The 13,910-nt window shown below is 39.4% G+C and overlaps 1 protein-coding gene across 1 annotated transcript; it reads right to left on the bottom strand.

Moving 5' to 3' along the window:
• Positions 1-9,351: 9,351 nt before the first annotated feature.
• On the bottom strand, positions 9,352-10,137 carry LOC131567924 (UPF0500 protein C1orf216 homolog). The gene has a single exon (XM_058819733.1). The coding sequence runs from the start codon at positions 10,135-10,137 to the stop codon at positions 9,352-9,354; it is 786 nt and encodes a 261-aa protein (XP_058675716.1).
• Between the last annotated feature and the right edge of the window lie 3,773 nt (positions 10,138-13,910).

Here is a 13,910-nt window from a genome sequence, read left to right as displayed (position 1 = left end):
ATCCAGCTTTGGTCTTGTTGAAACTCACAACCTCTATACATTGTCTGGAATGACTACATGAAATTACTGCAATTTGTTCTTTATTCTTCAAATCTACTGTTTTAAATAATTGCTGCCATTATGCTGGTTGTGTCAGCTTTAAAATTTTGTACATATATCAACTATTTTAAAAGGTTTTTGCAGAAGTTTCTTTCTTTACCCGGAAAATGGTCCAATTTGAAGCATGTATATTACAGAGCAGGTCTCATGTTTTAAATTTCTTCATCTGAAGGTGAATTCTCTCTAGTATTTTATAATTTCCTGCATTTGAATGATATTATTTTGATTGCTTTTTTGAAATACTCTTTCTTTCTTTTATTGGTTGAAAGAAGAATAAGTTCTTTTTAGACATGCAGCATTCCCTTAACAGCTTCACTGCCCTTTCAGTGTGTCATTACACATAACAAAATGTACACACAATGCACCCCTTGGGAGTTGAAGCTTATCACGGTGCAGTACTTTCAAAGTGAGTGTTTTATACCATTTGGCACCCTGAGGACATGTGAGGTGACACCAGTGATCTCTCAGGAGAGACCTCACTGATTTCTTACTGCTCTTGCTGATGAAGAAATTAGTCAATAACTATATTTTGTAAATTCTAGCAGCCTTTTCTTTCCTTCTCTCTCTCTCCAGTAAGACAGAGGCTGTGGTAAACCTGCATCTCCCAGGGCCTAAAGGCATGTTCAGTTCTTGCCTACCTTTATGCCCTCCTTGATGAGAGCAACAAATCAAGTTCAAGCATCCTGTACTGAGGGATCCTTCACTAGCCAGACACTGCTAAGCCCTGACTACTAGGTGAGACTTCATGGAGGTCTATCAACAAGTCTCAATCATCCATACAGGTTATTGCTCAGGGACAAGGGACACGTCTCTCTGCCCAGGGGCTGCCTGCTGTCACTGAGCCATCCTTTTCCAATACAATCAGTGATCATTTGACACACAGGGGACTCCCAGACTTCCAGGATTATGGCAAATAAACCTTCCCCACTATGAGAAGAGCAACCAGTGGCCATGAATCATGCATTTTTCAAGCAATAGAGAATATGGGCAATACATAAATACCTCCTTATTTTTGAGGAATGCTTTTCTTAAGAATAAACTGGGAAATGCTGGTCTGTGCACAAGAAAAAAATATCCCTGCCTCACGCAGAAATGGCATAGTCCCACTGCTTCAGAGACAACTACAAATGGAAAAAAATTGCTGCAAGAAAACTGAAGGTGTTTTGTTGGTTTTTTTCCCATTCAACTGAAGGAAAAAAGCAGCAACAGTAAATGATTTTGTGTAAAAAGAAGTCTTTCTTCCAAGTGACCTGAAATTAAATGTTTCTTTGTCACACATTGTGACCAAAGTAAGGGACACAGCAGTATAGAATGGTTTTAGTTGGAAAGGACCTTAAAGATCATTCAACTTTTTTTACTTAGTGAGAAGCAGCACAAATAGGAAAGACAGAGGGACCTCACTTCACTTCCCCCAGTTTAAGATATTAGAGCAATTCTGACATCTCTGAGCAAATGAGTGGCTTAAGTTCAAAACCCATCAGGTGAAGGTAGAAAAGGACTTATGCTCTTTCAGTCCTAGCCTCTGTGTTGCTGAAAGGGTTGAGAGGCCAGGGCAGCTACATACTCTGCATTATAAATGTTTAGTATCAATTTCTTTCATCAGAGAAAATTGCTCATGAAAATGACACAAATCAGTGCTTTTCAACAGGCTTTCTTCTAATTTTATGTACACCCACCTATGTAAGTAACACCAGAAACATGTAGTAATGAAGACAATCATCCAATTCTAAATAATTTGTTATCTGGCACAATGCCGATTTTCTTCACAACAAGCAAGAATTATAAAATGCATCCAAGACTTATGGAGAGAATGATACATTCATATTCCATGGTACTCCATGTATGACAATAAACATCTGAGATAATTTTTAGATCTAATACCACAGGGTAAAAACATCCTTAATTTTATGCTGGTAGGCCATTATAAAACAAATAACAGATAAACTGACCTCCCAGATCCCGTTTTGAACTATGTCTTGATCTCACTAAAGCATGGGTTCAGATTTATAAACTTCTGTCAATGGGACTGCTTTCATGTTTTGATACTTTTACAGCTTCAAGAGAAGCCAGTTACCAGCCAGGTACTTCTTAGTGAGATATGGAATTTAAAAAAGCCTTAATGGGTTTCAGGATATAATCTAATTTACCTATACAAGTAGCTGTTCTGCTGCAAAACACAGAGAGACCTTCTTGTACTCCAGAATCATGACTGTTCTCCTCATTGCCTAAATCAGGCATCAGCTTCTCTGTTCAATGCTTAGCTTAGGTCCACAGAGCAAGGAAAGAAAAAAGAGAGGGACTTAATCTCATTGTCTCTTGTCTGTGGTTAATTGAGAGGAATAATTTAGAGGAGTTTGAAAGGAGAAAGCAGGCACCAAACCACACTGGGAACAGTAGCACTGATGTGCACTAAAGAGCAATGTGAAGGGAGAGCAGTAAATTAGATATTCCAACACCTAGTTTTAAACTTTAATTTCTGAAGTTCTGGAACAGGCCTGTTCTCCTAGTTCCTGCTGCATGTTCCTACCATGCAAGCAATGGAAAATGAACATGTCAGCTATGCATAACCTGAAAGAGACCAAGAACACTGCTGTGACCCCAGCTCAATTTGCAGAGCTGAGATTTTACAGGTAAGAAGACAGTCCTCCAACTACATGTACCAGAAAAACAAGCAACACCCAAGGCCCAGGTCATTTTCTCTGGGAAGTTTCTTTTAAAAACAGATGTATTTGGCTAAAGACATTTTCTCCTTATTTTCTTTGAATTTCTGATAGGCCTGGAAGAGAGCTCTCCTATTTGAAGCAGAATGCTCACAGGATTGCACAAATGTCTGCTCCAATAATGGGAACAAAGTTTATTTCTATTTCCCTTTGTCCCATTAAATTTCAGGCCGGGTTTTCCAACACAGTTTGAAGGTTGTTATAACACAATCTACCAGCGTCTTTCCAGAGTGGACAAATTACCTGATTGAAACCCCTGCTGGTGTTATGACTCTGTATTTGGAATTCTATTCTTACTGGTCATTTTGCTTGACAAAATAATATCTAGGTAGGTACAGAAGTTCCAGGTTCCATGTTGTTATATGCATTTGCACAGGCATCCACAATTTTTGAGCCAGCATTACTTTGCCTTCATGTTATATTGGGGAATTGGAAGAATGGAAAACAGCCTCTACTAAACTTGGTGATTCATTTAAACAAGCTTTGTTTCAGTAAAGCAAAATTTGTACCAGTCTACATCCCAATTATCCCAGACAAATCTGCCATGATTTGTAATTGCATTATTATTTTAAATTAATCCATCCATGAATTACAGTTGTCTTTTGTTTATTCACTTGTTTAGGCTGGTCTAAAAAAATGAGCAAAGCTTTCAACCATTTATAATAAAGGCAAAATGACCAAAAAAGACCTACTTTTTTTTTTTTAGTTTGCATTAATGAGTCCATCCCAAAATATATATGCAATAATAGAGGAAATTAAGTTATAAATGTAGGGATGTGCTCCAAGAAACCATGAAAATCTGCATGCAAATGCATAATAATCACAAATCTACATTATTACAATATTAAAAAATACCTACAATTAAATTATCATGTGGAAATAATCATAATGTTATTGGAAACTCAATTATTGCGGCAACCCTTGTCGGGGAATTAGCAGGCTATGGCAAAGGCAAGTCAGACCTGAATTCATCAAATATATATTATCACAATATTACATGTTCACTTCGATTCCATGCAAAGACAAACATCCTCACTCACTAGTATCTGCTCAATGCATTTGTATTATTCATGAACAACTCTGTGATCTATTATACATACAAAACTGATTGTACGCTGCTTGCCTGAGGCTACAATGCAGAGACACAGAATTAATTTTATTATATACACATGCATGATAATTGTGTAGAATTCGGTCAAATATCAAACTCTGCTCCTGTGCTCCATTATTTTACTTTCCAAAAAGAGGTCTAAGGTCAGCAGCAATTTCTCTTTGGTGACAGTGAAACTCTTTGTCATTTAGAGTAGAAAGTTCCTGGGTACTAACGAGCCTGGTGCTGTGATGAATGGTCACACATTCCCTTTCCTTTCCAACCCCCACCCATCAAAGGGAAAATGTAACTTTTATTGAGATTCTCAAGAATTTCTTGCTTCTCATGCACACAGAAGTCACTTTGGGCAGCGGACTTAGAGACTTCATTTGCCAAAGAGGGAGGCAACTTTTTCATTTGCTTTGTAGACTTGGCTAAAATTGTGTGAGAAGATGATCAATACAATTAGGGGAACTTATTTGCAGCTGTAAGAACCTCCGTTATTTTCAAGACATTTAAGTAAAACCTCTAAAAATGTCTTCACAGAACCCTCTCCTCTATTTCAAGTTTTCACTAAATTAAAAAGAAACAAAACAAAACAAAACCAACTAACTCCCTTTTCTTTAATAGCACAAGGGACTTACGGGAAGGCCTCCAAATATAGAAAAGCCAGAGAGACAAAGATTAGTGCCATACAAGACATTGTAGCTGTTTGAAGATGCCAAGAGGCAGAAATGCATCAAAATTAAGAAGGAACATGAACAAGGCATACCTCAAAGTCCTGGCACACATAAAAATGGCATTTAAAATCAGCAGGACACTCAACTTCAATATATTACAATTTAGAGGGCAGCCAGGTTTAGGGGACTAAGTTGTATGTATAAACTTTGGCAGCAATATCTATTGTCACTCGAATTCAGAGATGGGAAACAATTTGCGCATTGCACAAACAGCCATTAGCATAAACCTAGCCAAATGATCCAAAAGAGCTTTTCCAGGAGTGAGAAGAAGTAAAAGGTATCCTTAACTGAAAAAAGAAACTGTCCAGTGTGAGATTCTGCACGCTGAATTAAAAATCAAACCCTGAAACTTCTCCTGTATTTCCACTCCTCCATCCACCACCCAGGGTTTCAGCCATCATGCCCTGAATCCCTGAGTTTTAAAAGTGAGGAACTCTTGCTCTTTGCTGAGTGCGTTTGGAGTGCCGTCCCACTCAAGCATATCCCAAACCCATCTTTGCATTACTGCTTTCAACAGTCACAAGCAAAAGGGCCTCTCCAATGCATTTATATTCTAGATTCACAACATTTGAAGAAATAAACTGTGACAAAGGTTCTAAAGGGTCTTTCCTAGTCCACTCATCATCCAGGAAAGATTTAAACAACCTCATCTTTAAATCTATTTTTTGTATGCTTATGTCATGACCAGAGTCCATAATTTTCACAGTTCCAAGAACAATCCAGGGGATCTGCATTTAGCAGTACATGGCTCATAAGTTTACCACATCACTGATTTACTATAAATCCATAAAATTGTCACTGTCCTAATTAAAAAATATGATTGACACATAAGAAAATCTCAGGAAGGAGGAACAGAACAAATTCCTCGCAGAGCTACATCACAAAAGGTAATAAGTGATCATGTTAAGGTGGGCTGTTTATCTTGACGGACTCGTGTCATCAACAACAGAAATAGCAAAACCACAGTTCTGACCAGTCTCTAGGACAGCAGTTCAGCCGACTGAAATGCTGGGGATGCAAAAGAGAAAGACTTCTGTAGAAGAACATCTCAGTAATGCATTTTGTCACTCAAGTGTATTATAACTCCATTCTGTTCTTGAATATTTCTGGCTTTAGGTTGGCAGAAGCTACAACTTTTTTAGTATTAGCAACTGTTACAAAAGGGCTGACACCCTTTAAATATTCCTCTCTTTACAGTAAACCCATGATTATTTTCTGCCATGTCAGAAACAGGTGAGCAGCAAGACCTTACAGCTCAGGCAGCATAATCTACCTTCAATCTTTGCTGTAAAAGTACACAAGTTGTTGGAGTGCATGGAATATTTCTCCCACAGATAATTAGTTTGGCAGGCTCTGGAAGTTCAGTAAAGATAATGGGGAGAAAGGTCCTACTGAAACTGCACATTTTGTCATCATTACCCCAGCTCCTGTGAGGGCCGAGAGTTGAGTTCAGATAAAAATACAAATTTTAAGAAATTTCATTGGACCTCACCCAAAGCACCAATGCTCTTAGGAACATGAAAAGATCAAACTACATGAGAGGAAACACTTTTATTCAACCTGAGACTGTTGCTCAGTTTGATATGCCTGAAAACACCTCTGAGAGTTACCCATGGCATTCTGGAACTTTCTCACTGACCTTCAACTTCCAAAATACACTAAAACATACAAGGAAAATGCCCGTAGCTGCTAAGCCACATTTTCCAAACTTCTAAAATAAACTAATTTGAAAAATCATATTGCCTTAAACTGTTTTGTCCAACTCCACTTATTAGTAACCACTAGAAGCACTGGCTGAAAAGCAAATTCTTGCAAAGACTGAAGTTATTTCCTCAGTTAATATTTATTTTGCTTGTATCCATAGAAGTACTACATGGAAGGAGTGTGCACACACAGAATAACTCCTGGCTTCATTTTCCTGCCAGCTATCAGACAGCATTGCTCATGCACAAATCTTTCAGTATTTAATATTCATAAAGCAGAAGCATCTACTGATCCCAGTTAGGATCAAGAAATTTTATGAGATGTTGTACAAAACAAAGATTATCACTGTTCTGCCGCAAAGAATTTATAGTTGGACAGACTGACAGACTAACTATTTCTGCACTAGTTCTTATGTAAAATGCATTTCTTAATCTTATTCTAGTCAGTCCTTTATGCAAATATGACACTATAGGTATGCAAATATGACACTATAGGTAGCTCTGTGCAGTAATGTAGGGCACTCTTGCAGAAAATGCAGAACAGTGCTCTACTTCAGCAGCTACTGAGGCAAAACAGTTACTTTGTTTTAACGACATTTTTTTGTATTTTGGTGGAGTGGGGTGATATTTTCATTGATCTATTATATCTCAGTGGAAAGTTACATGATAGTGTTAGTAAACCTGAATGCACTTTAAAAGATAATTATTTTTTCAGTTCTAAAGAAAAGTTGGCTAACATTAACAAAAATATTCATTTTGACTGTCTTCCTAAAGGGAACAATTTGACATTTGGTTTCAAAATGCAGCAATATTTTTGAGATGTGACCCTTCTCCCATATATCTTTGCCCAAAGGAGGTGATATCATAGTGATTTCCTTGTGTTTGGTTCATATAATACTTACTCTTAACAATAACAAAAAGGCTTTTCTAGTTCAAGAAGTATGGGGGGAAAGAAATTAAAAAATCTTCATGAGGGACTCTTGACCATGATCAACCCCTTGAATCCTTCTTTAGAGGCGCATGAAGAAAGAACAGGTTACCTTTGAGGCAAGTTTAGTATTTAAGCATTCTTTAGGAAACCTGCATTGCTGAGAGAGAACAGCTTTCCCAAGGCTGAGCAGAGAGCGAGATGGGATCAGAGCTCAGGAGTAATGTTTTCCAGTCACATGTGACCAGCAGCTCTCTTCTGTAGCCCACTAAAGGCCTCTGGCAACCTGAATTCCCCAAATGAGGCAGTAGAGGATGCTCCTTCAAATATCTCCTTGATGCCAAGGATGTTTCTATGGTAATTCTGCATTCAAAGTTACTGGTTCATGTTGCATGAGAGGCTAGACAAGGGCCCAAGGAAATGAATGAACCTATCTAAGGTTGTGCATACCCAGGGGGCTTCCATAATTTTTGGGTGCACAGAAATACAAAGACAGAATAATGACAATGTTGTGCTGCAATTCATTTGTTGAATTACTTCAATACCTTGCTCACAGATGTGTGCATGTGAATCTAATCAAACAAACTCCTCGTAGACAGCAGAGATTATTTTGAGAGATTATTCCTGCTTCTGCTACAGGAAAAGAAGCATCAGCCTAGCTTCTTGAATACAGGGAGGTGTGTGTACATGCATACACCAACAAGCACATACCCCTCCCTGTATATATATCAAAAATAATGCGAGAATAAAATTTTTCCTCTATATAGCACATTATTTTCATAAAGGATGATTAAAAGCAGACCTGTCTTTCTATGCAGAAAAAACCCCACACAAAACCTGTTTGATTGTTCATCTAGATAATCAATTATATTAAAAAAGGAAAAACAATAGAGGGAAAGGAAAGCTGGCATGATCAGAAATAAATATGTGGGAATAAAGATATTTCTGTATCCCTTGAAATTGTAGAATAGGAAATTTTTCTGTAGCTTTTCTTCTTGAATCATATTTTGCTTCCAATCCTAAAACAGCGCATTCAACTATTACATTTGCTGTTCAATAATAGTGACTCACATTTGCCTTTTAAATGCACACAAGAAAGTTGCATCTTATTGTTTTCGTTTTCCCTGCGTGTTTGTTGCATACTGACATCAAATTCCCCGCAGGCATCCTAACCTTGCAATTGGAGAAACAGCGCTCCAGGGTTTTCCACATGTCTGATACACCTGGATAAAAAGTGCTAATTGTCACCAGCTTCCATTAAATGACAGCAGTAAGGCACAAAATATGCTTGATTTGCAGATGCTAGTGCCATTGGGAATTAGCAGCAGATTAATAATTGTGCAGACCTTGAACATTCCCCTGGCACTGCCAGCCTGGGTTTCCAGTGCAACATCAGACTACAAGGCCCTTGTTTTTACATTACTTTCCTGAGGAAATCAGACTTAGGCTTTTGCACTCTTTCCCTGTGTGTGTTTGGCTGTCCTAACTTTCCACAATAATTTCTGATCAATCTGAATTAATTTTAAAGGAAAGTAGAGGTTGCAAACATACAGTGTCCTTAGCAGTTTTGTGAAAAACGGGCAGCTAGGTAGATATAATCAAGCCTTAGCCTAAGTGTTTCAAATATCCTGTTTTTTTAAATTCAGATATTCTTGTAGATAAATAAACCCTAATTCTGTTCAAATTTTGTTGGCTCTGAAAATAGAAGGGAGATGTGCCATATTACATATCCAGCAGGCAGCAACTTTGCATCCTTTATGGGTCAGGTGACAAACTAGGTTCCCAGTTTGTGGTGACTTTTTTCTTTTTACAAACCTATCTGCCAAAAAAGTCCTTTTCCACCTTGAGGCTTTGAATGGGAATCAGGAGCCAGCTTCTTGCACAGGTTCACCCTTGCTTCTTTTTCCTCCAAATAAATTCAAGGACCAAGGCTGTACCTTCTCTCCTCTCTTCTTGATCTGCTGCTGCTGCTGTTTCCTCTCTGCTTGGCACACACAAAGACACCACCCTGATGGCATGCAAGGCGTCTCGGATGGCATTGCAAAGCTCATTTCTGCAGGCAGCAACATGATTACGGCGAAGGTGAGGGCGAGGTTGGGCAAATGTGTTTCAACACTTCTTTCTTTGTATTTATCACCGTGCCATAGCATTCCTGCAGCCTGGCCTGCTGCTGCTCCAGCTGCCTATGCAAACTCCTGATGGAGCGCAGCAGCAGGAGCCGTCGGTACATTGCTAGCTGGAGCCGGTACTTCTCCTTTTCCTCCTTCTTCTTCTTTTCTAAGGTCTCCATTACTGTTGTGGTCTTCATCCAAATCACATGGCCCAAACTGCAGGAGGCCATGCTGCTCTGGGTGCTGCTCCCTGCCTGCTGGGTGCCAGTCCCTTCCTGCTGGGTGCCAGTCCGTGCCTGCAGGGCCTCACCGGGCACCCTCAGGTCCTGCAGCACCTCTGAGCTCAGTTTGCCATCACAGCAGGGGCTTTTGTCATACAAGGAGGCAAGGTGCACAGGCAGCAGGTTATCAACTGCTGCAAGGCATGAGGAGGCACCCAGGGATGCATCTACAGCTGCCAGAGGATGCTCAGCCAGCCCAGGGACTGTCGTCTGTGCCTGGCCACCACGAACCATCTCTGGGCCAGTCGGGGCTTTTAGCTGGGCCACTGCCCTGCTGGAGAGGACAGACAGTCTTTCTGGCTCTGCTGAGCTTCCCTTGTCTTCATCAAGGCTATCTAGTGAAGGGCTGGCAGAGCAACCAGGGGATGCTGTTACAGCAACTTGAGTAGGAAACCTGTCTTCACCATCACTGCTGTTTTGGATCTCCTCTTCATCTCTTGATATTACAGCTGCTCTCTCAGCCATTTAATGCATTAGCTACAGAAACTTTCTGTGGACAAAGTGGAAGTAAAAGGATTTCATTTTAACATACACACACACGGAGAAGCCCAGAGTAGAGTGATATTTGAAGAAAGAACCTCTTTTTATATTTAAGCAATGGACCTATTACTTTTCTAATAAAGCACAACCCTTGGGTCACTTCAGGCCATTTCTTGTGATTTGCATTAGATGTTCTTCGAGACACAACATTAATCCAATAATAATTAAAATGATATACTATACTATTAACATTCTCAAATCTTTAAAGGCAAGTGATCTATCCCTGCAGCACTGGCTGTGCTGACTAATTAAACAGAATACAGTTGTAAATGGGCATTGTAAGCACTTCTCCCATTTAAGACCACAGCTCTAACAAGTGTCGTTTGTAGAGATGGGCGAGTTATCGGGATTGATCAGCTCTAAAGAGAGGTGGACGTACCACAAACAGCAGGTTGCATTTAAATGCCCTCTCCAAGATTAATCTGTCTGCTACCAGTTTGTTTACAAGGTTGCCTTTCCCCCTCCTATTAATTCTAACAGTAAAGCTATATTAGCACCACGCTAGCCAAAGAGAGGAAAAAGAAACCAAACACTTACCGAGGTTACGGGGGGAAGGAAAAGAGTTACAGTGCATTATATCTGTGTATCATATTTTCTTGGATGTGAGTCAGCACAATCTGGAACAGAAACATCACAGTGCTGGAGCAGGAGCAGCAGCAGCATTACGCTGTTCCACCCAGCAACAACACAGTCAGTCCCAATCACAGAGGAGTGCAGGGCTGCTTTCTTCCTCCTCAGTGGGCATTCCTTCCTGGTGTGCAGCTTTTATGTCATCTTTGAGCATCAAAATGAGTACCAGGATTGGATGGCACTTTTTTCCCACCTCAAAACCAAACACACCTGATTCACCCATTCTACAGGGGGCAATACCTATGGCCTTTCCCATCCTTGACAGTCAGCAAGGAGATAGCACAGCATCAGAAGAGCATGAGGTACTCTGGACTCCAAGTGTGCGTGTTTTCTTTCAGAAAAAAAAGCCAAGCTTAGATAAACTTCAGCTGCATGAACAAGCTAAACCTAAAAATAAACTAAGCATTCAGCAGCAACCAAATGCTAACCATGAAGACAGGCAGAAGCTGTAGATCTAAGTGGTTAATGTACACCCATGTTTAATGAGGCTGGCCTAATCTTTAAAGAGCAGCACTGCATCCAACTAAACCATCCCACAAAACAATAAACTTTATCTGTACTTCTGATGTTCAGAAAAGCTACCTTCAGCATTGTCACTTGTTGTAGTGCCAGCAACAAAATTCACAAATTATCTACCTGCATCTACTTCAATCAATTTACCATAGGGCTTCAGTTGCCCCAAGACTTTCTCTACTCCATTCTCTAATATAAATAGAAGAAAGAAGCAATCCAAAATGCTATCTAAAATCTTCCAGCAGCTGGAAAAGAATGAAAGTAGATCCTATCTTCACTTCTTTGTGTGCTGCAACAGAGATAATAATTTCTTATTTTTCATCTGTACTGACTAGCCTTCTTTCTGATGAATCTGCTAGGATATGCTTACAAACTTGAACATACAAAGCCTGGTTAATATTAATTCAGATTTATACCTTGAGATATAACTTGAATGCATTTTTTGGTGCAAGATATAATGTGCACTGAATTTCTAAAATAAACTAAACCTACTATCTTTATGTGCCAAATCATGCTGCAGTTTATGTAAATAATGTAAGAAAGAGATTACTATCCACTGAGTTAATATACAGTGCAAGTTTATATTTTGGTGATTCCCATTTATCTGAATCACAAGCTACGGTAATTGAAGAATATGGGATTCAGATAACAGGGATTTTACTGTATTAACACATTGAAAAGGTTCATTTTAATACAGCATTATGTAGAGAGTCCTTTGGTTTCAGCTTCTCTCATCTCCAAAGCACTGCAGGAATACCCCCCCACTACAAAGAGGACAGGGGATGGGTGCTAAGGAGTGTACCTGATCTCCAGCTATGTCAATACTTTTCTATAAGCTATAGCATTCTGTTCCTCACTTCTACCCCTGTAGCAATTTGCTGCAAATAAGTATTTTCTAATAGTTAAACAAGGCATGAAAAAACAGAGTTTTGGTTTCCAGGGTGTTTTTTGTCACTTCAGTTGTTTGTTTGTGGGTCCTGGTTTTTTGTTTGTTTGTTTGTTATTTCTCTGCTGCTTTATTTTTTTCAGCAAAATTTTAGTCAATACTCTTTAAAGAGATGGGCAGGGGACCAAAAACATCATTTTGCACACCAAATTAGTGTCACCAAAAATAATAATAAATGTTTTTTACTTGTGGATCTGAACGGAATAAACAGCATCTGATACAATCAACTAAACAACAAAAGTCCAATCAAAACTCATTGAGATAGATGGCATTTCATAGAATATTATGACTTCAGCTATAATCTATGAAGCTTAATAGCAAAAAAATATTCAATCTATTAGACTTTGAGAATCAGCAAAATAGAAATACTGTAAAAAATACGTATTTTGTTATTGCTAAAATACAAGTTGTTTTTATGGTAAGGGCTGCATGTATATTTCTATTATTACCCTTCCCTTCATTGTTCACAACTTCATAAAATCTCAGCTAAAGGACCAGATGGAAAGGTTCTAGCCTCTGTTTCTGCCTAAAGGTGAACACATACTAAACATTTCAGCTGAAAAATGGAGATACTCCAGTACAAAATGGGGAACAAATCCAGTCTTACAACTGGGAAGACTTAAGGAAACTTTTCAGGAGAAAGGTCTCTTGTGTAACCGACAGACAGAGAACAGGGAACAAGACCAGACCTCATTTCAATGGAAACATGTAAATGCTAGTTCTGAGATTACACAATGATCCTATTCACCTAAGACTGTTACCTTGATGAAGTGGATCCCACAGTTTATCTCCCTTTTATTTGCAATTTGACAGAGCAATAGAGACCTGGAAAGGCCTTATGTTGGTTTCTTCTTCATTGTGCTATTTCTCTGATGAAGAAATAAGAGAGTTTGCTGTTCCTCCTAAGAACTTGTCTCAGGCAGACTCTGCTCAATACCACTTGCTCACTCTTGGACTTCTTTTTCTGTTTGTAGGAACCTTTCCAGGCAGAAGCTGCTTCAGATTTCGGTGAACATTTAAGTCAGACCAACACATTGAGAATTTCAGGCAGGTAAAATGAAAGCCAAGATGCCTCTGGTTGAGGTTCATTGCCTTTCATTACCACCCACTCACAGGCTGATGCAACTGCAGCAGTTTCAAGGTGTCAATAGACCCTGGGGAGCCACCTCCAAGCTGTCAGTCTTGCACACCCCTGAGAGGTCTATGTCAGCAGAGGTTTTTAATCCATCACACTCTTTCAGGAAATAGCTACAAGAGGTGCTGGGAAACCTGCAGGCTCAGGAATGTAAGCACGTGCTGGAATTCTCTGTGCTTGCAGGTCCATGGAATGAGTGCTGAGCCGTCACAGTTGGGTTTTGTGTGGCAGCAGAAAAGGCCTGGTCACAGGGGAGGCCCTGCAGATGGCCAGGACAAGTATGTATATTTCTCTTCCAAATATGATGCCATTCTCAAACATGGACAGACATGAGGACAGAAAGGTGCTTGGGCTATTATTTCATTAAGTACAAATATTTTACTGAATTTCAAAGCACAAAAGCACATTTACAAACAGCATCAAAGGTGCGATGTGCATTAGTGAAGATAGGCCATTAACAGTCCGAGGCTTGGG

Source organism: Ammospiza caudacuta, chromosome 1 (assembly GCF_027887145.1).
Source record: "Ammospiza caudacuta isolate bAmmCau1 chromosome 1, bAmmCau1.pri, whole genome shotgun sequence".
Lineage (NCBI taxonomy): Eukaryota > Metazoa > Chordata > Aves > Passeriformes > Passerellidae > Ammospiza > Ammospiza caudacuta.
Note: the sequence above shows the minus strand (reverse complement) of the source record. Positions and strands in the feature narration are given on the sequence as shown.